The sequence below is a fragment of the Oncorhynchus clarkii genome, chromosome 3, assembly GCF_045791955.1.
Source record: "Oncorhynchus clarkii lewisi isolate Uvic-CL-2024 chromosome 3, UVic_Ocla_1.0, whole genome shotgun sequence".
NCBI lineage: Eukaryota > Metazoa > Chordata > Actinopteri > Salmoniformes > Salmonidae > Oncorhynchus > Oncorhynchus clarkii.
The window spans coordinates 56,726,092-56,749,787 of record NC_092149.1 but is presented as its reverse complement, the minus strand read 5'-3'; the positions used below and the strand labels follow the sequence as shown (position 1 = coordinate 56,749,787).

The window sequence follows — 23,696 nt, the reverse complement described above, 5'->3', positions numbered from 1 at the left end:
ATGCTGTTTACAGAGGGCCACAGGGAGTGCTGGGAGTGTGAAACGCTGTCTCTGGGTGCCACACGCACGGCTTCTGACTGTCACTGAGGTGTGGTGATGTGTGGGAATATGGGCTGTGTTCTTTGGTCTATATGCTCTACAACATACAGACAGCCACCAGGGCTCTGCATGGGGCTAAGTTGAACTTTTTATCAATCTCTCTCACTCTCCAGGCTTTTGTCATTAAATAAGTGAGGCTTGCACCAACTTGATGCTTGAAACCGTGCTGCAAATGTCAGCCCATCATTGTCAGACATAAATGTATTGACATTAAATTAGTAGGTTATTACTTTATTATTACCATGATATTGTACAATTAAACCACTATTACTTTTCTTTCACTAATGCAGGCACGGATCCATCCAAAATATCTGTAAGAACTCTACCAGCTAAGCTATGGTTCCCCCTAGTCAGATGTGTCACCCATGATGATGTTGAGTTGGCGCACCTGCATACAGTACGCTGTAAAGGTGTTACTGTGAATTTGACAGAAGCTTACAGTCAGCTCGGTGGCAAGTTAAATTCTCTATTTCACATTACAGTACACCGACTGTAATATAAATATGGTATCAATGCAAGTACTGTGTAATGACACAGTAAAATACCGTAAAATTGTGTATATGCTCCTAAAAACCAGTGAGATGGGAGAGGCGGGACTTGCAGCACATCAAGCATCACAAATAGAACCAAATTATATTTTAGTGCATGTTAGAGGATAAGCATTGGCCTAAATGGTTATATTATTTGTGCATGTCATATCGAAAGTTGTTATAACTCTGTAGTTACTAAAATGATTGAATAACATTCCTTGCAAATGTAAATGTTTAACTGATTCTACTGCACATGACTTCCAAATAAAAATGAATGTGTTTATAATCGATTTAATGCACGCGACAAACGTAGGGAGTTCTTTGCGCTGTTTCTACTGCTCTCGGGTATCCACTTCTATTCTGGTCCACCTTAAAAGTGCTCCGACTGTCCGTGTATGATTTCCTGACAACGCCCCATGCCAAAAACGATAGGCCAATTTTACCTGCTGTAAAAGAGCAGCTCCGAAGCTGTTCAAAGGGTTGGGTTGTGCTACGGCAAAATCGACCCCTTTAGAATAAGTATTTTATTGTTTGTTTGGGGGTCTGGAGAGACTGGACTTCTCACGGAAAAAGAACAGGATCACGCACATATTAAGCTATTCATTCAGGGGAATTTTCCTAAAGTTGCTTAATCCCCCAAACACTTGTGGATTTTCACCGCGCATCTAACACGGTCGACTTTGACCGCCTTGGTCTGTCTACGTCGCGTTGCGGGAGATCTGCGTTACAAAGAGACCTCTCTATTTTAAAATGTTTTTTAATTTTATTTTACCTTTATTTAACTAGGCAAGTCAGTTAAGAACAAATCTTTGATGGGATTCACTTATGTCTGGACATTAACTTCCCTTGTTATTTGAGAACTGTCTGTGAGGAAGACAGTGAATGTTATTTTGTTGGTGTTTTTGAACATTTTATAGCCGATTTACAGCAGAAGCGTCACCATGTTGAGTAACAACGCTGGAGTCTATGCTGTCAAAAAGCGGAAGAAGCCCGTTCAGAAAACGTAAGGATGTCATTTAAACTTGTTTGACCAGACAATAAATGTTTTGGGAAGTTCGATTTAGGTCTAGCTTGAGCTAGATAGTCTACAGAATCGTGCATGATTCTAACATTTGCAACATGTCTTTTCCCGACCATATATACCAAATATATTGACATGTTATAATGCAATTTCTCACAAATATGCTAATGAAAATACAATGTGTGCATTGCATACATTATAATGTCAAGTGAGTTATTTAACTCTCGTTCGATGTCATTTCAGTAACAGCCAATTCAATGGCGTATTCAATAGCCAGGTGAGATATAATTCATATGTTTAAGCTTTACATTGGCTATTTATCCATGCAGCTAAATATAATCATTTACTTCGTGCTGTTGGGTTATTTTCTTCATAAATGGTTATTAGTGTTGGTCTATTGCTAATTTTCTACTCTTTCTTCTGGGGTAACTGGCTTTCTTTCTACACAGACAGTGGTAAAAGTCTCACGTTTACGCACGCAAAGCTTGTAATAGTGCATGTGTGTTGTGTTGATGTGTTGCTGTAAATTTATGCCTGACCAGAAGTTCTTGTGCCTCCATTTAGTTTTCACCGGGTCACCTTAAGAATCTCTCATCGTGTATAGTTTTGGTCTGGCATGGAAATAGTACTCTTGCATTAATCACAATCAAGTTTGAGAGTCGGCTGCGCTCTCACGCGATGCTTAAAGGAGGGCGGGGTGCGCGGGATGATCGCTGGCTTGAAGTATGTTATTGTAATCTGATATACGGTTTCTTCTCATTATGCGAAAACACTTCTGCGTCTTTTCTACTTTTTTCGTTTAAGCATATTTTTTTGACACGCACTGTTATTACACAACCCAGTTACAAAAGACACGTATGTTTTATAATGCCGTTTTTCGCGACTAAGTAAGATTTACTAATAGCTTGGCTGGAAAAAACAAAACTTTTCCTCCATGGAAAACTTAAGCGGTGCAATATGTTTGTATTTGTTGTAGGCTACTAGTATGCTATGACATTACTTTTCCACTGTTTCCACTTTTTTTTAATGATTCCAATAAAGTATTGAGAATGTTTCACGCGCATGAATAATTAATAACACCTAGATAAGTATTTGCTTACTGTAATATATCCTAAAAATAAAATGTTAAAACGTTGATTTAACCAGGTTAATATTAGTTCATTACCATCTTCATGCTGTTATTTTCATGCATTCTAAATGCATTTTCTTTAGGCGTGACATGTTGGATTTGTCAAAACAACCAGACAAAATTGATGGAATGTGTTACAGCTATATGTGCATGTGTGCTTGTGGGCATGTGTCTGTTGAACGTCTATGTTCTCCATGTTAGTGAAATCATATACAGTTTTTTCAAATAGACCTTTCCCAGTATAAATCCCACATCAAAAATAAGTAACTTTATAGACATGTGCCTGTGCGGACGTATGTCTCTGTCTTTGTGAAGATGTGGGGCTGTTCAGAGAGGCCTAAGGTTTCCTGGACAGCCATCTGGGTTTTGCAGCACAAAGGCACCATGAGACTGACTGTAAAAAAAAAACTGTGGTCACAGCATAGTAGCATTCCAAAAGGGTTCTGTCCATCTGAATCTCTAATTTCTTTGTCAATTTTTTTCTCTCGCCTTTGCTCATAGGCCTACGGCATACGTTTCTGCCCTCGTGTTTTCAGTAAGTTAAAGCATTCTAGAAGTGGTTATATGCCTAATCATGTTAGACCAAATATGTGCATTACAGTAAAGATATCCAATATTATATTTTTAGTAACTGTAACTATTCTTTCAATATAAATGACAGATTGTTCTGTTAGGCCTCTAAATGTACAATTGAAAAGTACATGGACAACTTACACATTAGTACTATTGTAATTGCATATTTAAGTTGCCTACCTGATGTAAAGTGTTTAACATATACAGTATATCTGAGACATTTCTACATCAGGTTGTGATTACTCCCAGAGCCCACTGTGTGACAATATGACTTAATTATTTCCTTAAGGTCATTAAAGTCTTTGTGGGAAAGATTGTGGGAAGGTGTGTGTGTGTGTGTGTTTGCATGGTAGCTTAAGTAGCATGTGTGTGTTTGTATCTGTTTGTGAGTGTGAGAGAGTTACGGATGATTAAGATAAAATGTATTATTGAATGTTCAATTTTGTGGCAGAACACACTGTTCATAAGTAGATTTCCAATGATTTGTATGGTGTTACAGTTGTTAATCCGTTTCAGAACACGACAAAAAGCTTATTATGAGAGTGCTTACCATGTTCTGCTGGTGTCAACATTATTGTTGGCCAACAGCGAGGTAGGGGGATTAGTATGTCTCTACTAGCTAACAATGGGGGAAAGGTAGGTGTGTGTGTGTGTGTGTACACACAGTCTAGCTGATAGAGGTGAGGCAGAAAGCCAAAACAAATCTTATGCACAACAGCATAATGGCTTATTGTTCTATGGTTGTCTCATATCTACAGGGAGGCCTCCACAACAGCCTCAACTGTACACATCAAGTCACTGTTCTCAGCTGAACTTAGGCCACACCAGAAATTCACTAGGACCAGTTCGTTCTAACTGCAGCCTACATGTCAGACCAAAGACATATTTTAACAAACGTTTAGATTAATAATGTACCTGAGTGTGCTACTGTTGTTTATGTGGAGAAAAACCCCCACTCTACTTTCAACCTTAAATAATGCTTAATAACGCTACACTGTCTCTTTTATGTTTCCCCGCCTGATCTGGGGAATGGGTTTTAGTTCGAGACAAGAGACAGTTTCTTTGAACAGAGTAACAAGGATGGTAATACCATCGTGATACCAGCCTTCATAGCCAGGCTTTCTTCTTCGTATAGGCAGCAGCCCTCAGTCTTTCTAGTGGTAGGGATCAGCTGATCAGACTGCAGCTCCCTGGGGGTTCGTGGAGAGGGGGACTCACTCAGTTTCCTTGCCAGGAGAGATGCCCTCCTGGCTGGCTACAGGACAACTTGAAGTGGGGATTCCATACGTTACGTTGCTGTGGAGCCGTAGCGGATGAAACAGATCAATCCATTTTCATCCGCAACTAACAGAGCTTAGGTGGAAGGAATGTTCAGAGCACCTCAGGAACAGATAAATGGAAGGAAGACGTCGGCGAGTGGATATTGTGAAATAAAGTAGCTCTCTGTGTGTGTAGCCTTTCCTTCAGTGTTTCTGTAGTGTAGTAAGCTGTCCTTCATTAGAGTGTTTCAGTGCTGTTTATGCTAAATGTCATGTGCTGTTTGAGTGAGTGTCCACTCCAGTCCACCATGTGGCTGAATAAGTCCATGGTTTCAAAGTTGTTTGATTGTAGTTGTGGGTGCATCCTACACATTTTTGGATGTATTCTCAGCCTGTTCAAAATACTTTCATGATCCCCAAACCACCCACTTTGAGCAGACAAAAGCATGCCGATTGCATTACAACGTACTCTGTGCAACATGAATCCCTTTGAATCAGAGTGAAGGGTCTTTGGGTTCAGCCATGTCTTTTTGCACTTTAAATAGACTATCCATGAGAGAGGAAGAGAGAGAGATGAGGTAAACCTAGTTTGCTCTAACTCTAACAATGACTGCCCTGATGTCTGTGTCTGGAGTCCCATGATGCACTGCAACCGAAGGTGGAAAAAATGGGTCTGAATACTGGCATTTGTCTCCGCAGGCGTTTTTGAAAAGTGAGGTCAGTCTTGCTCTATTTCTGGTTAGGTATTGCTTGGGTCTAAGGCCGGGAATTGAATTATGGCTGTATTCCCTGCAGGAAATTCAATAGGGAAGAGGGGAAAAAAACTATACCTATGATCATCGGCAATTTCTGTAATGGGAAAGTCACACAAAGTATGGGAGAAACAGCTCTGTGAGGAAGGTGGAACCCTTGAATTTGGGAGAAGGGGAGATGTGTGGTTGTTGAACCTGACCAGCAGCTGTTATCTCCTGCTGTTCACTAGCCTACACTAGTTTGGGTTGGGTCTTGTGTTGAGTTGGACTGTTGTATTGAAATGGATTAAAACCTTACTTATCATGGTTTTTCTCCAGTTGGTGTGAATATGCTTTTTATCCCCTGAGAATTCATTGTCTTACTGTTACAGTATGTGTTACAGGCACTGTTTGAACAAAGCCCTTGAGATAAATAGCAGCTGCCACTCCTCCAACCCACATTTGAAAACGTTTAATGGTGTACTGAAGTCGTCCACTTTTGCTCCAGCAGGTGTGCGGGGAGTTGTAGCCTCCTGACTCCCATGGTTTGGGTTTAGGGTATGTGTCATCTCCCTCCCTCCCTCTCTTCCAGTCCCAGCATGCTTGGCTTGAGCCTGAGCATGTGTGTCTGATTTGCAATTAATGACATGTGTGGTGGTCAACAATGGTGGTCCCAAGACTTCATCACACAGTTGCTCCTGAAGTGAAATAGAACATGAGCTCAACAAAACAAACAAAGACCATGAGTAGCCTCTGATGTGGCCAAAAATACTTGGTTTTGACACAGTGGAAATTAGAAAAAAAATCAAATTTAAGTCCTCAAGGTTGCATTGGAATTATTAAATAGATGTGAACGTTTGTAGACATTAATAACTGTCCATCTTTGTTAATTGTAATTTTTCCACTATTCCACTACAGGCTTTTTTTTGCATTGCAGGACGTTTAATATTGGATAAACTGTAGAGAGGAGTGATATTTGTATAGTGCATGCCAGCAGCTGCACTGTAGGGTGTTCAACGCTTTTCTACTTAAAGCAGGCCATCCCTCTGGCCTCAGGCGCTGCGATTGTCTCGTCTGACTCCTATCTCAGTAGGCTAATGATGCATGATGACTCACATTATAAAACAGTGTGCTTCACTATGTTTATTAGTCACGTTTATGAGTTGCATCGTCTTTCCTGCTTTCGGGCAAGAGTGGCGTACCACATTGCTCAGTGGGTTTCAATGCTGTATGTGGCGCACCACTATTGCTCACTGGGTTTCGATACTGTTCATGTTTTTATTAGTGTGTCATACACCAGTGATGGGAAGTTTGGCTGTTTTTACCGACTTTTCAACTCATTCAGTCAAAAAAACATGAATTTGTTTATTTGATTCAGTAATGCCTAGAGCACGCAGGACCCACTACCGGCGAACGATGGACTAAAAACGTGAAAGAATCATGACGGGGGGCTTATTGGAGCTGTCGTTTGTGACTGAGAATTCTGAAAGTGTGCTTCAAACTATGTACAGTTGTGATTGCTAGGCATACAAATAAGATTATTTCTTGATACCTTTGAAACCAGTTCTAATTGCGGCCGCAAACGGACTAGATTGGGAACGACTCTTGACGTAATGCCATTGCTTGACTGCGAGGGAGATTAGCACAACAAACTCCAGAAGCCCCCCAAATGATTCGTTTGTTCACAAGTTCGAGTGTTGAGCAGAGGCAGCCTATGTATGTTTGGGTAGAAAGCTGTGTCCATCAATAACAAACAATAATCAATGAATTGCATTCGTTTTTGCACCATGTAATCAGTTATGAGTTCTATATATGCCTTTTCCTTCTCTATGCGGTCTGCAGCATGAACTATTTTCTGTGTGCACGTGATAGACAGTTGTTGGTAGGAGCCGCTGAGCTGGGGGAGCTCGTATTAATCCTGCTGTAGGACTCATTACGGCCAGCAGCAGGTCACATGAACAACTGAAATGAAAGAGTCGCATGCAAAAAGAAATTGAAGTTGTTCAAAAAATAACAAATTGTTTACGAACTGTACCTCCCTATCGTACCCCAAACTCAGAAAATGCTATGCCCTGGCAGGGCCTGCAGGCAAGGATGACTGAAGTGAGTCGGTCTTGGTTCATTTAGTTTTTAAAGTTCCTGTTCCCCTCTGCTTATGAAAGTGTTACGAAATGTTTCCTTTGTTAAATGATTCATGCTTCTTATTTCATCACAGGAAGCTGTTTTAGTGGATGTCACTCTTGCCAAGCATTTAAAGCTTATGACATTTAGCTATAATAACATGTGTCATTGACATATTTTAGGTAAGCTAAAGTCTAAAGTGTGATGTGTACACTGGCCATTATGAAGTACAGTGCATTTTACAACAAACTAACCACAACGATAATGTCTCTTTGCCCCTCAGCAAGAAAACCCCTGCTCCAGAAGTGGTCAAGTCGAACCCTTCCAAACGCCACCGGGATCGGCTGAACGGGGAGCTGGACAGGCTGACGGGCCTTCTACCATTCCCTGAGGATGTGTGCTCTCGCCTGGACAAACTCTCCGTGCTCCGCCTCAGCGTTGGGTACCTGAAGGTCAAGAGCTTCTTCAAAGGTGAGTGTCAGCTCAAGTGCCAGTCAAGTACCAAATTAATCAAACAAACATTGCTTGACTTGGGCTGGAGCTGTCCGGAACGCCATACCGGCACTTCACATTTTTGGGGAACCGTGTACCAGCTCCTCTATAGAAGCAAAGTAGCCTATCGCTGGCCCAGATTCACACACCGAGGCAAAAAAGGTTGACCAAAGCGGAATGAAGGCGGGATCTTCATTGAAAAGCAATGGAGAGTAGGCATTCATTTCCTGATTCCGCTTTGTTCAAGTTTATTTTCAGCTAGTCTGTGAATCTATGAGTGACAGTAGGCTGTTTGAGATTGAAGCAGATTGAAAATGTGCCAGCCTGAATGACATGAGGCGCTGTACCAAGTTGTCAAGTTATGGTTTTTAAGGTCATCAAAGGTCATGGAAATTAGTTGAATAATTGTTGTTCATGTAATTCATGAAGGCACACTTTTAAATATGATCAATCAATAAAAACAATTTTGAAAACGACATATCAGCCGTTATAGGAATGACCCTTCAGTATATGTCTGTGGTTCTGCATGTGTGCCAGTGCGAGTAGGCCATTGCCCGAGGAGAGAGAGCGCAACATTTCAATATCAAATTACATTTTATTTGTCACATACACATGTTTAGCAGATGTTATTGCGGGTGTAGCGAAATGCTTGTATTTATTGAAGATCGACAGCAGCAGGTATAAAATAATGACAGACTAACTTGATCACCAATTCAAAACATAACTTGTAGCAGTTATGTCGCTAGTTAACTCTAGCTAACTAAGCATTCATTTTGTTGTTGCCTTTCCACTGGCACGGTAGAGCCTAAATAAATCTGTACCATTGGAAAGCTGGGATTCCCCTCTATTAAACAGTAGCCATGTAACTGAATTGACAAATAACTTGCTGTGCATAGATCTCCCCCAAAACATGAATATTTGAGCTTTATATATTAACATGCCGAGTTAGATATCGTGCTTGAAGTAGTCTACCTTGTCCATTTAATCCGTGATTTATTGAATGAGGGAATCATTTTACAAAGATAAAGGTTTTTGGTTGTAATGTTGAAAAAGCCAAGCCTGCACACCCAGGAGCTCTCCATATGGAGGGTTGACCAGATGTTGACAACATGTGACTAACAGTGCAGTTCCACAGTTGAAGCTGGAAGTTTACATACACCTTAGCCAATTACATTTAAACTCAGTTTTTCACAATTCCTGATATTTTATCCTCGTAAGCATTCCCTGTCTGAGGTCAGTTAGGATCACTACTTTGTTTTAAGAACGTGAAATGTCAGAATAATAGTAGAGAGAATGATTTATTTCAGCTTTTATTTCTTTCATCACATACCCAGTGGGTCAGAAGTTTACATACACTCAATTAGTGTTTGGTAGCATTGCCTTTAAATTGTTTAACTTGGGTCAAGCATTTCGGGTAGCCTTCCACAAGCTTCCCACAATAAGTTGGGTGAATTTTGGCCCATTCCTCCTGACAGAGCTGGTGTAACTGAGTCAGGTTTGTAGGGCTCCTTGCTTGCACACGCTTTTTCAGTTCTGCCCACACATTTTCTGTAGGATTGAGGTCAGGGCTTTGTGATGGCCACTCCAATACCTTGACTTTGTTGTCCTTAAGCCATTTTGCCACAACTTTGGAAGAATGCTTGGGGTCATTGTCCATTTGGAAGACCCATTTGTGACCAAGCTTTAACTTCCTGACATGTCTTGAGATGTTGCTTCAATATATCCACATCATTTTCTTCCCTCATGATGCCATCTATTTTGTGAAGTGCATCCGCCCCTCCTGCAGCAAAGCACCCCCACAACATGATTCTGCCACCCCCGTGCTTTACGGTTGGGGTGGTGTTTTTTGGCTTGCAAGCCTCCCCCTTTTTCCTCCAAACATAACGATGGTCATTATGGCCAAACAGTTCTATTTTTGTTTCCTCAGACCAGAGGATATTTCTCCCAAAAAATACGGTCTTTGTCCCCATGTGCAATTGCAAACCGTAGTCTGGCTTTTTTTATGGCGGTTTTGGAGCAGTGGCTTCTTCCTTGCTGAGTCGCCTTTCAGATTATGTCGATATAGGGCTCGATTTACTGTGGATTTTTTTAATTTATTTTTATTTGACCTTTATTTAACTAGGCAAGTCAGTTAAGAACAAATTCTTATTTTCAATGACGGCCTAGGAACAGTAACTGCCTGTTCATAGATACTTTTGTACCTGTTTCCTCCAGCATCTATCTTCACAAGGTTCTTTGCTTTTGTTCTCGGATTGATTTGCACTTTTCGCACCAAAATACAATGGGGCAAAAAAGTATTTAGTCAGCCACCAATTGTGCAAGTTCTCCCACTTAAAAAGATGAGAGAGGCCTGTAAATTGCATCATAGGTACACTTAAACTATGACAGACAAAATGAGAAAAAAAATCCAGAAAATCACATTGTAGGATTTTTTATGAATTTATTTGCAAATTATGGTGGAAAATAAGTATTTGGTCACCTACAAACAAGCAAGATTTCTGGCTCTCACAGACCTGTAACTTCTTCTTTAAGAGGCTCCTCTGTCCACTCGTTACCTGTATTAATGGCACCTGTTTGAACTTGTTATCAGTATAAAAGACACCTGTCCACAACCTCAGAATAATCTGTCTGTAAACAATTGTTGGAAAAAATACTTGTGTCATGCACACAGTAGATGTCCTAACCGACTTGCCAAAACTATAGTTTGTTAACACGAAATGTGTGGAGTGGTTGAAAAACGAGTTTTAATGACTCCAACCTAAGTGTATGTAAACTTCTGACTTCAACTGTATGTGGGGGGGCTAAGTGCCTTGATCAAGGGCACAACAGCAGGAGGTGGTAGGTCTACATGGGATCAGACACAGCAGCTTTGTAGTGTCAATAAGACTTACTTTTTCATGTAGGTTATAATAATAGTCATGAAATGTTGTTAAGTCATGGAGAAGTCATGGAAAATATGCAAACTGTTTACAGTGAATAATCAGAGATCTCTATAGCATAATGTAATGTGTGAATGTCGGTTAACATAATCTAATGCTCTCACTTGGAAAAAGACAGCTCCTGCATTTCTTCCATCCCAAGTCAAGCACTGTCAACAGACAATTAAGAACTTATATGTCATTAAAGATCAGTGCAGCCTCCGTATTACAAAGTAGTTAAGGACAGAGTGAATAAATGGTGTTGTGTACATTCTGTCAGTGTGAAAATAACCCAAGGAGAATACAAAGATGCCGTAAGAAACCCAAGACTCTTGTGGAGGAAAAGCTAGAGGAAATGTTGTGTGGTTGACTGCAGAGCATCAGCTGACCCAGGACATAACAACATGACAACAATTGAACTAGAATCTCCAACGCAGCATACACAGCAGTACTAGGCCTTCCTTTGGCTCCCAGAATCACAACAATCCTACTATGGCACGATAGGCCCTGATTCCAGCTCATTTCCCTGAACAAGGGCCATTTGTAAACACATCTGAAAGCGCTATCTTGTATTTCCTTGTTCCGTGACTATTTTTATGTACTGTTGAAAGTCTGCACTCCCCTAGTGGGTTGGCAGCAGGACAGCCTCAGAGCGCGGACATGAATAAATCAAGATGTTGTTGCATCTGTAGAAATGTGCCCAGGCCTGCCCCTGTCACTCTGTTTGTCTAACCTGGGTCACCTAAATATTTGAAGCCTTTGGGGCCATTTTTACTTTCGACGCAGACACAACAAACGTGTCGCCAGTAATGCACTTGGTAGACAACATAACGGGATGTTTTTGTTATCATGCTGTATAGTTTCAATACCATACACCAGTGAATCTCTCTGTTACGTCATGGCTATAAAATACTTACATAAACAGGCAAACAGGCAACGTAATTCCTGAGACGAAAAATAAAAAAAACGACATAAGTTATAGCTCAATACTCCAATTAGCATCTGTCTTAAGCCAGTACTGTATCTCGGAAAAGGAACCATGTCATCGTGGTCCATCTCTCAAACTCTCTTTCTTGGAATTTCAGATCATCAAATCTTTAACTCTTTTTACCTTGTGTTGTTGTGGTGATGATAATCGTAAGGAAAGAGTCCTGAAACAGACAGGTATGTTTCACTGCTCTCGTGCCAATGTGCCATTGGCGACAGAAAGCTACTTAAGAGTGCATGGCATGCTAGGAATCTGATAGAAGGGAAAGAGCACATCCTCAACAGTCGTTACGTTATCCCCCCCCCAATGTAATGGATACCACTGAAAACATCACAGGCTGCCACTTAATCATATCGATAAATTGAGTGTTGAGCACAGCAGAGGTGGAATTTACATAAGCGTTGGCCACTGGCCCATATTACCTAACAATGATTGACTGGGATCGGGACAGTCACATACCAAATGTTTGGTTCTATATCATGCAGAGCAATGTCCAGTTACTCATAAGATGCCTAATCATTCAAAAACCAACTACAACAACCTCAACATGGCAGCCATTGAGGGTTAACAGACATCAAAGCCGGAGCGTTGGCAGAGGAATTGCTGAGTCAGTTACTTTGGCGCCTCTGGCACAGCCACCATATCCTCTCAGTCTCCATGTCTTCTTACACTCTCAACCCTGGCCAGAACCATAACCCTGGCCATTGGTGAGCGTCGATGGGCAGTTTCAGCTTTAGAAAACCAATGACTTCTTTATTCACATTCTCAGTGAATCCTCAATAACTCAGCCCTCAACCTCTACCGCCATAGGCGCCAACATGAGGTCCTGTAGTGGGCTAGGCATTGACAAGCTCACATCCCATAGATTTATGAGCTGTTAGAACTAGTTATTTAAAGTGTATCCCTCTCTTCTCACAGTCTATTTAGCTATGGAAAAAGTCCCTGGTCTGTGTACAGTGCAAGACTCGCTGATTTAAAGAATGGATCGGTTTGAAAGTGTTGAAAGACGAATCACAGCTCTGCTCATCTCAAACCAGAGGTGATGACGTTCCTAAAGAGAGTTGACTCCTCCTCATATGTCATATGATTTATATTCCCTGTCATAGAGAAGTTCTTATGTCACCTTTGCGTGGGGTAAGCGTGTGACCCGGTGATTCATAAACTGTGTTCCATTCATGTTTAATTACACAGGTGAGCTATGAAGGCCTGAACAATTCTGGTCTGCGCTGTTAAAGTGGATAAAGAGGAGAATGATAAAGGTGTCTGTGAGGGAGGCAATTCTCTCTCTCTCTCTCTCTCTCTCTCTCTCTCTCTCTCTCTCTCTCTCTCTCTCTCTCTCTCTCTCTCTCTCTCTCTCTAAGATATTTATTGGCATGGCAAACATATGTTAACATTGCCAAAGCAAGTGAAGTAGATAATTAACAAAAGTGAAATAAACAATAAAAATGAACAGTAAACATTATACACACAGAAATTCCAAAATAATATATATACAGTGTTGTAGCAATGTGCAAATAGTTAAAGTACAAAAGGGGAAAATAAATAAACATAAATATGGGTTGTATTTTACAATGGTGTTTGTTCTTCAGTGGTTGCCCTTTTCTTGTGTCAACAGGTCACAAATATTGCTGCTGTGATGGCACACTGTGGTATTTCACCCAGTAGATATGGGAGTTTATCAAAATTGGATTTGTTTTCAAATACTTTGTGGATCTGTGTAATCTCTCTCTCTCTCTCAGTTGTGTTGTTCCTCTGGCATTTTGTTGGCACCTCTAAATCACGCAGACAGATGGTAGTGAGTAGAAAAGCTGCTCTGACTTTTTTTTAGATACTTGTAGGAGGTATTTTTAATACACAATGGATGATAGCTATACATGCTTCATACACAGTTGGTTTGTTGAGTGTCTACACTTCTTTGATGCTCAATGCCTAAGTGGCTCTATTTTTTAACAATTTGGAAAAGAATGAGTGGCAGAAGAATTAAAATAATGAGACAGCTCCCTTCCCCTCCTCTCTCCTCTCTGCACTCAGTCAGAGGTCAAGGTTCAGAAAGTTACCCTCTCCCCTGGCCCCGGCACACACCTCCTCCTCTATCCTCCCTCCTGGGAGTCCCTTTTCAACAGGAAAAACATCCCTGTCCCAAAGTGGGAGTGGAGGAACAAACATCATACTGTTGAACTTTCAGTGAGTCTGGGCTTTCACTTGGCTTACAGGAAGTTGAATAGATACGGTCCTAATAGACAGGTAACTGCCAAAATAAAGGAAACACCAACATAAATTGTCTTAATAGGCCGTTGGGCTACCACAACCTGCCAGAACCGCTTTAATGCGCCTTGGCATAGATTCTACAAGTGTCTGGAACTCTATTGCAGGGATGCGACACCTTTCTTCCACAAGAAATGTAAAAAAATAAAAAATGTATGATGGTGGAAAACGGTGTCTCATGCACCGCGCCAGATTGCGCTGAGATCTGGTGACTGAGACACACACACACACCCTAACCCTATTTAGGGGACTTTGAGTGGTTTTCTGGCCTATCCAGAAAAAATAATACATTTTCTCTACCTTTGAGCGACAGAACAAATCCAGCAATCGTGGTTTCATCTCACTGTGATACTCTCAACATCATTTTGTAGAATTGAAAAGCGACAACTTTCCCTTGGTCACAGAGGGACGAAATGACATTTTGCATAAAACTGAAGTTATAACGAGTCTGCAGACGTTAGAATGGTGTCTCTGCGTTGCTCAGAGGAGGCTTGGTAGAAAATGCTCTGTCGTCAGTTATATGAAATGGGGCCAAATTTGTACTTTCACTAAATATGATCATATTTATTCTATAGTTATAAGAAAAGTGAAATCTTATAGTAATTCACTTATAATTTGATTGTTACTATATTTAGAAAGCATTTCAGTCATTTCAAGCCCTATTCACCCACAGTTGTTGAATTTATTTTCATTATATTTGTACTATGTACTCAAGCTTATGTCATCAAAATGAGTACACGTCAGCAATTGATAACTATTTTTAACAAAAAATTCCATCCCTTTCAAGAACTATGCAGCATTCCTAGTTATTGTTAATGGCCATATCATGAAAAATAATTTATTTTGGGAATGTCTATTTAGAGGGAAATCTACATTCTGCCATAAAGCTCAAGAGGCCCGCTATGTTCCTTTGTGACACCTCTATCAAGTTGAAGAAGTTTGGAACCACCAAGACTCTTCATAGAGCTGGCTGCTGGCTCGGCCAAACTGAGCAATCGGGGGAGAAGGGCTCCAGAGTTCCTCTGTGAAAATGGGAGAACCTTCCAGAAGGACAACCATCTCTGCAGCACTCCACCAATCAGGCCTTTATGGTAGAGTGGCCAGACGGAAGCCACTCTTCAGTAAAAAGGTAAATGACAGCTCGCTTGGAATTTGCCAAAAGGCACATAATGGACTATCATACCATGAGAAACAAGATTCTCTGGTCTGATGAAACCAATATTGAACTCTTTGGCCTGAAGGCTAAGCGTCACGTCTGGAGGAAACCTTGCACCATCCCTACAGTGAAGCATGCATAACACAGCAGCATCAATGGCAGGTTCTGGGAGACTTTGAAAGGGCATTTGGTTGACTAAAATTTCTCACTGTTTTTGTCATTTTGAATATAACTAGACTAAATCATTATTCAAATTACAACAATTTGACTAAGACTTGATGATATTTTAGTCAAAGTTACATAGACTAGACTAAATCAAAAATCTTCATTTGAAGCCTAACAATTTGTTCAATGGGCAGGTTTTTTCCCTGACACCGTGAGGCTACTTTCCCATTATTATCATGTGCTGGAAGAACAGAGACATAGTGGCACCTGCCCAATGCAGCATAATTTGTATTCTGCTATTAGTGGCATTTTTTTGGGCATACAATACATGCCAATATAACCCCTCGCCCTTTGACCCTACTCCTTTGGCATCCACATGTTATGGACATGCAGCACCTGAAACCTTGCACACTTGTCTCAGCCCCAACCGGTCAACAAGTTTAAAGAGCACAGTGTCCATGCCAACTCTAGCCTTGCGTGGCATGGTCTTTTAAAAACTGGGCTTAGCGACTTTGAATCGGTGATTAAAGGGCCTCAGTTGCATTGTTGTCGTTTTTCATTCTTTATTTGATATGATTGAACAATAGACGCCGGAAAGTGGGTCATTTGTACACTTGGCAATAGCAGATTGCATCATCACACATTGCATTGTCTCATGGTCCACACTGTAAAGTATTCAAAGAGCTTTGATATTCATTGTGATGCCGTTCATTGTCTCTGTTTCCGTCGGCCGGGTTGAATTCCCAGAGACTGTGTTATGTAGTGAAGTTGAAAATCTCACAGAATAGTAGAGTATGGACCTACACTACCGGTCAAAAGTTTTAGAACATCTATTCATTCAAAGGTTTTCCTTTATTTCTACTATTTTCTACACTGTAGAACAATAGTGAAGATATCAAAACTATGAAATAACACATATGGAATCATGTAATAAACAAAAAAGTGTTAAACAAATCAAAATATATTTGAGATTTGAGATTCTTCAACTAGTTACCCTTTGCCTTGATGACAGCTTGGCACACTCTTGCCATACTCTCAACCAGCTTCATGAGGTATCATCCTGAAATGCATTTCAAATAACAGGTTTGCCATCTTAAAAGTGAATTTCTGAAATGTATTTCCTTCTTAATGTGTTTAAGCCAATCAGTTGTGTTGTGACAAGGTAGGTGTGGTATGCAGAAGATAACCAAATTTGGTTAAAGACCACGTCCATATTATGGCAAGAACAGGTCAAATAAGCAAAGAGAAATGACAGTCCATCATTACTTTAAGACATGAAGGTCAGTCAATCCGGAACATTTCAAAAATGTTGAAAGTTTCTTCAAGTGCAGCCGCAAAAACCATCAAGCGCTATGATGAAACCGGCTCTTATAAGGACCACCACAGAAATGAAAGACCCAGAGTTAACTCTGCTGCAGAGGATAAGTTCATTAGTTACCAGCCTCATAAATTGCAGCCCATATAAATGCTTCACAGAGTTCAAGTAACAGACACATCTCAACATCAATTGTTCAAAGGAGATTGTGTGAATCAGGCTTTCATGGTCGAATTGCTGCAAAGAAACCACTACTAAAGGACACCATTAAGAAGAAAAGACTTGCTTGGGCCAAGAAACACGAGCAATGGACATTAGACCGGTGGAAATCTGTCCTTTTGTCTGGAGTCCAAATTGGAGATTTTTGGTTCCAACCGCCGTGTCTTTGTGAGATGCGGTGTGGGTGAATGGATGATATCTGCATGTGTATTTCCCACCGTAAAGCATGGAGTAGGATGTGATGATGTGGGGGTGCTTTGCTGGTGACACTGTCTGTGATTTATTTAGAATTCAAGGCACACTTAACCTGTAACGGCCGTTGGTGGAAGAAGGTGAGGACCAAGGTGCAGCGTGGTAGGTGTTCATCTTTTATTCGTTGAACTGAACACTGAATAGACAAACAATAAAGAGAACAACCGAAACAGTTCTGTCTGGTGCAGACACAAAAACAGAAAGCAACTACCCACACCACACAGGTGGGAAAAGGCTACCTAAGTATGGTTCTCAATCAGAGACGATAGACAACTGCCTCTGATTGAGAACCACACCCGGCCAAACAACACAGAAATCCAAAACTTAGAATGCCCACCCTAGTCACATGTGACATGACCAGCATGGATACCACAGCATTCTGCAGCAATAAGCAATCCCATTTGGTTTGGGCTTGATGGGACTACTGTATCATTTGTTTTTCAACAGGACAATGACCGAACACACCTACAGGCTGTGTAATGGCTATTTCACAAAGAAGGAGAGTGATGGAGTGCTGCATCAGATGACCTGGCATCCACAATCCCCCGACCTCAACCAAATTGAGATGGTTTGAGATGAGTCGGACCACAGAGTGAAGGAAAAGCAGCCAACAAGTGCTCAGTATATGTGGGAACTCCGTCAAGACTGTTGGAAAAATGTGTTCCAGGTGAAGCTGGTTGAGAGAATGCCAAGAGTGTGCAAAGCGGTCATCAAGGCAAAAGGTGGCTATTTGAAGAATCTCAAATACAAAATATATTTTGATTTGTTTAACACTTTTTTGTTTACTACATGATTCCGTATGTGTTATTTAATAGTTTTGATGTCTTCACTATTTTTCTACAATGTAGAAAATATTAAAAATCAAGAAAAACCCTTGAATGAGTAGGTGTTCTAAAACTATTGACCGGTAGTGTAGAAAACTAGGGAAAGGATCCAGCCTTTTCCATCGTACGTTTTCTGGTGAAAACATTGCACACAATTTTATAATACACAAAAAATATGTTTATTTTTTATTTTCGCAGGAGCATTTTTCTTAATTCTCAGATTGACCAAATGTGTTGATCCTCATGCCATTGGTGAATAGAATCACAACAGATATAGAAGCACAAAAACAAGTCCACTGCATCGTTTCAGAGGGTCTTTTCCTGGGCAACAATACAGATAGTATCAGCCAGCTCGGTCTACTCTGCACTGCTCCCCCCAGTCAAAACAAACACTGGTAGAGCTCAAGTGGGGGCAGGTTTAGGACCTGATAAAGATCCTGTAAACGGTTTGGGAGAGAAATGGCAGAACAAAATATATTTGACGGATGCTAGTTACATTTAAAGGGCCATTTATGAAAGCTTGATGTGTGTGTCTTTGTTTTTCCTTTTCAAATTCCTTTTCAAATGGCTGAAATGGCCCGAACTGATTTGAAAACGGCATATTGTATGTGTGTCTTGGCTTTGTATCGAGACTTTATTAGGTAACGTTAGATATTTTGGAACACTTGTAGGACATTCTCCTGGCGGCACATTGTGTGTCATTGTAAAAAAGCAAATAATGGAGCGTCTTTTCAAGTTAATTGAAAAAATCCTCAGTATGTCTGTTTGCCATTATAGCTGCTTTGTTGATGTCAAATCGCTCGCTGTTCATTTCTATGTCTTAGGAATGTCCACAAAGCACCCACATTGACACAAACCGACCAACCCAAACAAGGTCAAAGTGTATCACAACAATAAGAACACTTGTCAAAAACACAATCATTTGAGAATGGGGTAAAAACTTCTAAAAGCCTTCTACTTGGGAGAGGCAAGAGCATTTGTATTGGAGAAGTCTTGTTGTTTGTTATTGAATCATGATTAACTGATCATCAGTCTATTTTCTTGAAGGACAAGCTGTTTTGGGTAAAACTCTCTTTAAACCCCAGTGTAATTCACCTGTCAACCCAATATCAACATCTCCAGGAAAGACCATTTTAATGAAGTGACAGGTTTTATTTTCATTGAACAATTGCCTGTTGGCTCTCACTCTATGGCTCGCCTTTCAGTATAGCGTGAGAATAAAAATGACCATTGGAAAGTCGTTTTAATTATGTTTTCATTTCTACTAACCAAATTTGGTTTGAGGGTTATGATCTGGGTCCCACTGCCGACACAATACTCCCATTTTCTGCCTTATTTTGGATCATAAGAACTTTAGGCGTTTGAACCTGCACACCATTCTGCTCAGGACACATGAATAAATAATAGTCATTCTAAATGCCAACCTTTTTGGAGCTGACAAAAATAATCAAATTTGATAAAAATATAGCCTGGGTAACTTATGTTATATAAGGGCATAGATTATGATTGCTCATCTTATGTTGGAAGGTTGACCTGAAGTAGGCAGGTGGTGGTCAAATGTTTAGTAGATCCACTGCTGTTGTGCTCTTTCACCCTCTCATTGTCTGCCTTTGTGTTGTTGTTGGCTTCCTTCAGGCTGGCCTGCTACCATGGTTTATACACTGACATTTAACAACTCCCACAGAGGACCACTCTGTTTATTTAAAACTATAATCAACGGACTATGAACCATTTCAGAGACTTTATAGAGAATTCTCAGGCAATGATAAAAAAAATTGAGGATATATTAGTCTTTCTGTGATTCATATCTCTCTCAAAGCATTGAAGAATTGTGAAATATCAACAACAAAATACATGCCATGAAGGACGACATCATCCTTCCTCTAGAACAGCAAAGAATTCAGAAGAAAACCAAACACGTCTAATGCAAACAAGCATGACATAAACAACAAGAAGAAGCGGCCTGTTTTGGGAGAGTAGTTCTATTTGGTTTGATATGGTTGTCGGTGTGCCATGGAGTTCATGCAACAACCTAACACGCCTCTCTTTGACCCTGTTCTCTTCTCTGAAAGGGCAGGTCACAGAAGGAATATCAACCACCATTACCACTCACACTCTATCAGACATAGCCTAATCCCCTCCCGCTGTTACTCACTACCATCTCAACCAAACACTATCTGATCTGAGAGGCTAAATTTAGACGGGAGATATGGGCCAATTTCAACATGTTTTTTTTGTCTTCAAACTATTCCCGTACGTCTCGGCACAATGAGTTCTTTCTCCCAGCTTTGATCAACTGCATACAAGGTCATACGGATCAGTATGGCAGTGTGATATCTAGAGCACACCAGGCACAGAGTTAGTTTGGGTTGCCAGATCATATTCACTTTTGCCAAGGAGGAAGATTCCTATCCTAGATTGTGCCCCCATCAAGCATCATTTTTTAACAGACACGGAGAAGAACTCAAATTGTTCATTGCGTCTCTCATGCTGAGTTATGAATGGTGCCTTAACACTGTTTATTTACTTGGATGAACCCCTCATCCAGGTTGGCTTAGTTGACTTTCATGAGGCGGAGGGTAGCCTAGTGGTTAGACTAGTAACCGCAAGGTTGCAAGATCGAATCCCCGAGAGGACAAGGTAAAAATCTGTCGCTCTGCACGTGAGCAAGGCAGTTAACCCACTGTTCCTAGGCTGTCATTGTAAATAAGAATTTGTTGTTAACTGTCATGCCTAGTTAAATAAAGGTAAAAAAAACAAATGCAGTTCTCAATAAAGTAGTACTTGTAACATAAATCAAATCAAAGTTTACAGTGAATTGCTTACTTACAGGCTCTAACCAATAGTGCAAAAAAGGTATTAGGTGAACAATAGGTAAGTAAAGAAATAAAACAACAGTAAAAAGACAGGCTGTTTACAGTAGTGAGGCTATAAAAGTAGTGAGGCAACATACAGACACTGGTTAGTCAGGCTGATTGAGGTAGTATGTACATGTAGATATGGTTAACGTGACTATGCATATATGATGAACAGAGAGTAGCAGTAGCGTAAAGTGGGGTTGGTGGGTGGTGGGACACAATGCAGATAGCCCGGTTAGCCAATGTGCGGGAGCACTGGTTGGTCGGCCCAATTGAGGTTGTTTGTACATGAATGTATAGTTAACATGCATATATGCATATATGATAAACAAAGTAGCAGCAGTGTAAAAAGAGGGGTTGGGGGGGGCACACAATGCAAATAGTTTGGGTAGCCATTTGATTACCTGTTTAGGAGTCTTATGGCTTGAGGGTAAAAACTGTTGAGAAGTCTCTTTGTCCTAGACTTGGCACTCCGGTACCACTTGCCATGCGGTAGTAGAGAGAACAGTCTACGCTCCCAGTCTATAAGGGATAGGTTGTTATTCTGGCACCACCCTGCCAGATCTCTGACCTCCTCCCTATAGGCTGTCTCATCGTTGTCGGTGATCAGGCCTACCACTGTTGTGTCGTCTGCAAACTTAATGATGGTGTTGGAGTCGAGCCTGGCCATGCATTCGTGGGTTATGAAAATTAACTGACAACGATTCTTCAGACGATGGCCAATTCTAACTTGACCACCAATTCTAACTTTAGCCTTATAGCAAAGAAATGTACCAATATCAAGTACCTCAACTACACTTCAAGTTTCAAGTTGTATTAGTCGTATGTATGGGATACGCATGGTATACATCGTCTAAAGAAATGCATACTTGTAGTTTCCTTCTCGACAATGCAACAACAACAAGACATTTTTTACAACATAAAGTAAATGGAAGTAGAATAGTATAAACATATCATAAGTATAATACAGAAAGGCACAATTTATAGTAAAATATATACAGGGGTACATGTGTTTTGGGGAAGGTGGGGATGGAGTGAAAATGTATAAATTGAGCAGTATAATAAGTCTGGTAGCAGCAGTTGTGATGTGCTAAGGTGCGCAGAATCAGAGCAGCCGGTCAGTAGAGTTCACGTGTTCAGCAGTCTGATGGCTTGCAGATAGAAACTCTGAGCCTGTTGGTCATCCTCCGATACCGTCTGCCCGACGGTAAGGGAGAGAACAGCTCGTGGCACTGTACTATGACAGGAAAAGGCAGACGATGTTGCCTTTCCCTCCAGTCATGGAAGTAACAGGAACATTAATCAAGTGAGTGACAGAGGGTTGGCCCTATAGGGCAGCTAGCTCACCCCATTGGCTCTCGCTGTGTCATTATCCCCACCCCCACGGTCTTCATGCCCATAGCGTCATGTGGCCCCTCAGATTTGTCCTGTTAAAAAATCAGAGAATAGAAATGGGTTTAGTTGTTTCTCTGTAATACTACTGGAAACTTAGCAATTGTATGAAGTTGTCTTTAGCCCAGATAGGTTCCCAATATCCCAACCTCATAACTAGCTAACAAGAAGCCTTTTCAGGCTATCAATCAAGTTAAAGTAGCTAGCTTGTGTAACTATTTTAGTTGGCATGCCTGCTGGCAAGGTTGGTAGACTTTATAAAAGCAAGCAATAACTAAATGTACTGAATTAAGACTTGCATTCCTTTCAATCTTTAATCAGAATTTAGCAGAATGCAGAGAAGCATATTTTGTTTCTTTAAAAAACAAAACCACCAATCAGGAGGATACAGACAACTCAAGAGGTACAGTATATATAGATATACTGAAAAATATACATATTTATTTCGATAGAATTAAGCATAATGATTATGGCTCTAGATTGCAGGAAAAGACCGTTTCAGGTGTTCAAAAAATGCGAAATTCTCAAAGCCCCCCTCCGGACCACCTACCAGCTGTCCGCACGTACGTTGTTCCCGCTCAGATTTTGGGGGTGCATGATGTCCCTGCCTGCCACTTCCTGCACATCTGCGTGAGAACAGAGATCTGTGTACTGGATCTGCTGGAACTAAATGTTTTCAAATCAAGATAATATTCCCCTATGCATAGCTGGCATGCTTTCATTTCTCCCCCTCTCTTTCTGGCACTGCGCTTCTCGTAGCCCCTCTCTCTCTACGACAACGTCGTGCACTTTCATTTATACTCGTAAAATTCTCTTTCTTGCGCAATCTGCCTTTTATAAACTCTCTGTCAGTCCCAGTCCCGTCAACTGCATTCCTTTCAGCCTTTCACTTTTTTAGAGCTCGTACTCAGCCTCTCTTTCTGGCTAGCACAGTCTTTCTTTCACAAATCTACTGTCTTGTCTCAGTGTCCAGATTTTGTATTACATTTTTTTATTGAACCTTTTCTTAACTAGGCAAGTCAGTGTCCAGATTTAAGTTTGCATACAGTGTATTCTTCAGGCACTACTTAAGCACAACATTGCACGTGATAAGTTATAGTGGGCCATCAAGTCACGTCTTTCATGTACTGTACATAATATACTGCAGACAGATCTCTCCTAAATAGCCGAACCAGCTGTATTACCTCCCCCTCTTTTTAACATTTTAATTTCAGCTAATTATATTCCGTTGAGAAGATATCACATTCTTGAAGGGCTATACCAGTTCCTCTTACACTGAATGACAAGGAAATCTTGCCTGGAGTGAAGCTCATGTTCATTGTTATAGAATCCTATAATGGTGGTTGTAACAGACAGAGGAGGCCACAGTAGGCTGGTGGTTAATGCCCT

At 40.8% G+C, this 23,696-nt stretch overlaps 1 protein-coding gene across 1 annotated transcript in view; it reads left to right on the top strand.

The window, feature by feature from the left end:
• Positions 1 to 33: 33 nt before the first annotated feature.
• The window catches only part of LOC139399524 (aryl hydrocarbon receptor-like), a 44,959-nt gene continuing 21,296 nt past the window's right edge, over positions 34 to 23,696 (top strand). The window contains exons 1-2 of the mRNA XM_071144925.1: positions 34 to 1,632; positions 7,747 to 7,934. Of these exons, the coding sequence (XP_071001026.1) occupies positions 1,571 to 1,632; positions 7,747 to 7,934 (250 nt within the window). The 5' untranslated portion in view covers positions 34 to 1,570. The remainder of the gene's footprint in view (positions 1,633 to 7,746; positions 7,935 to 23,696) is intronic.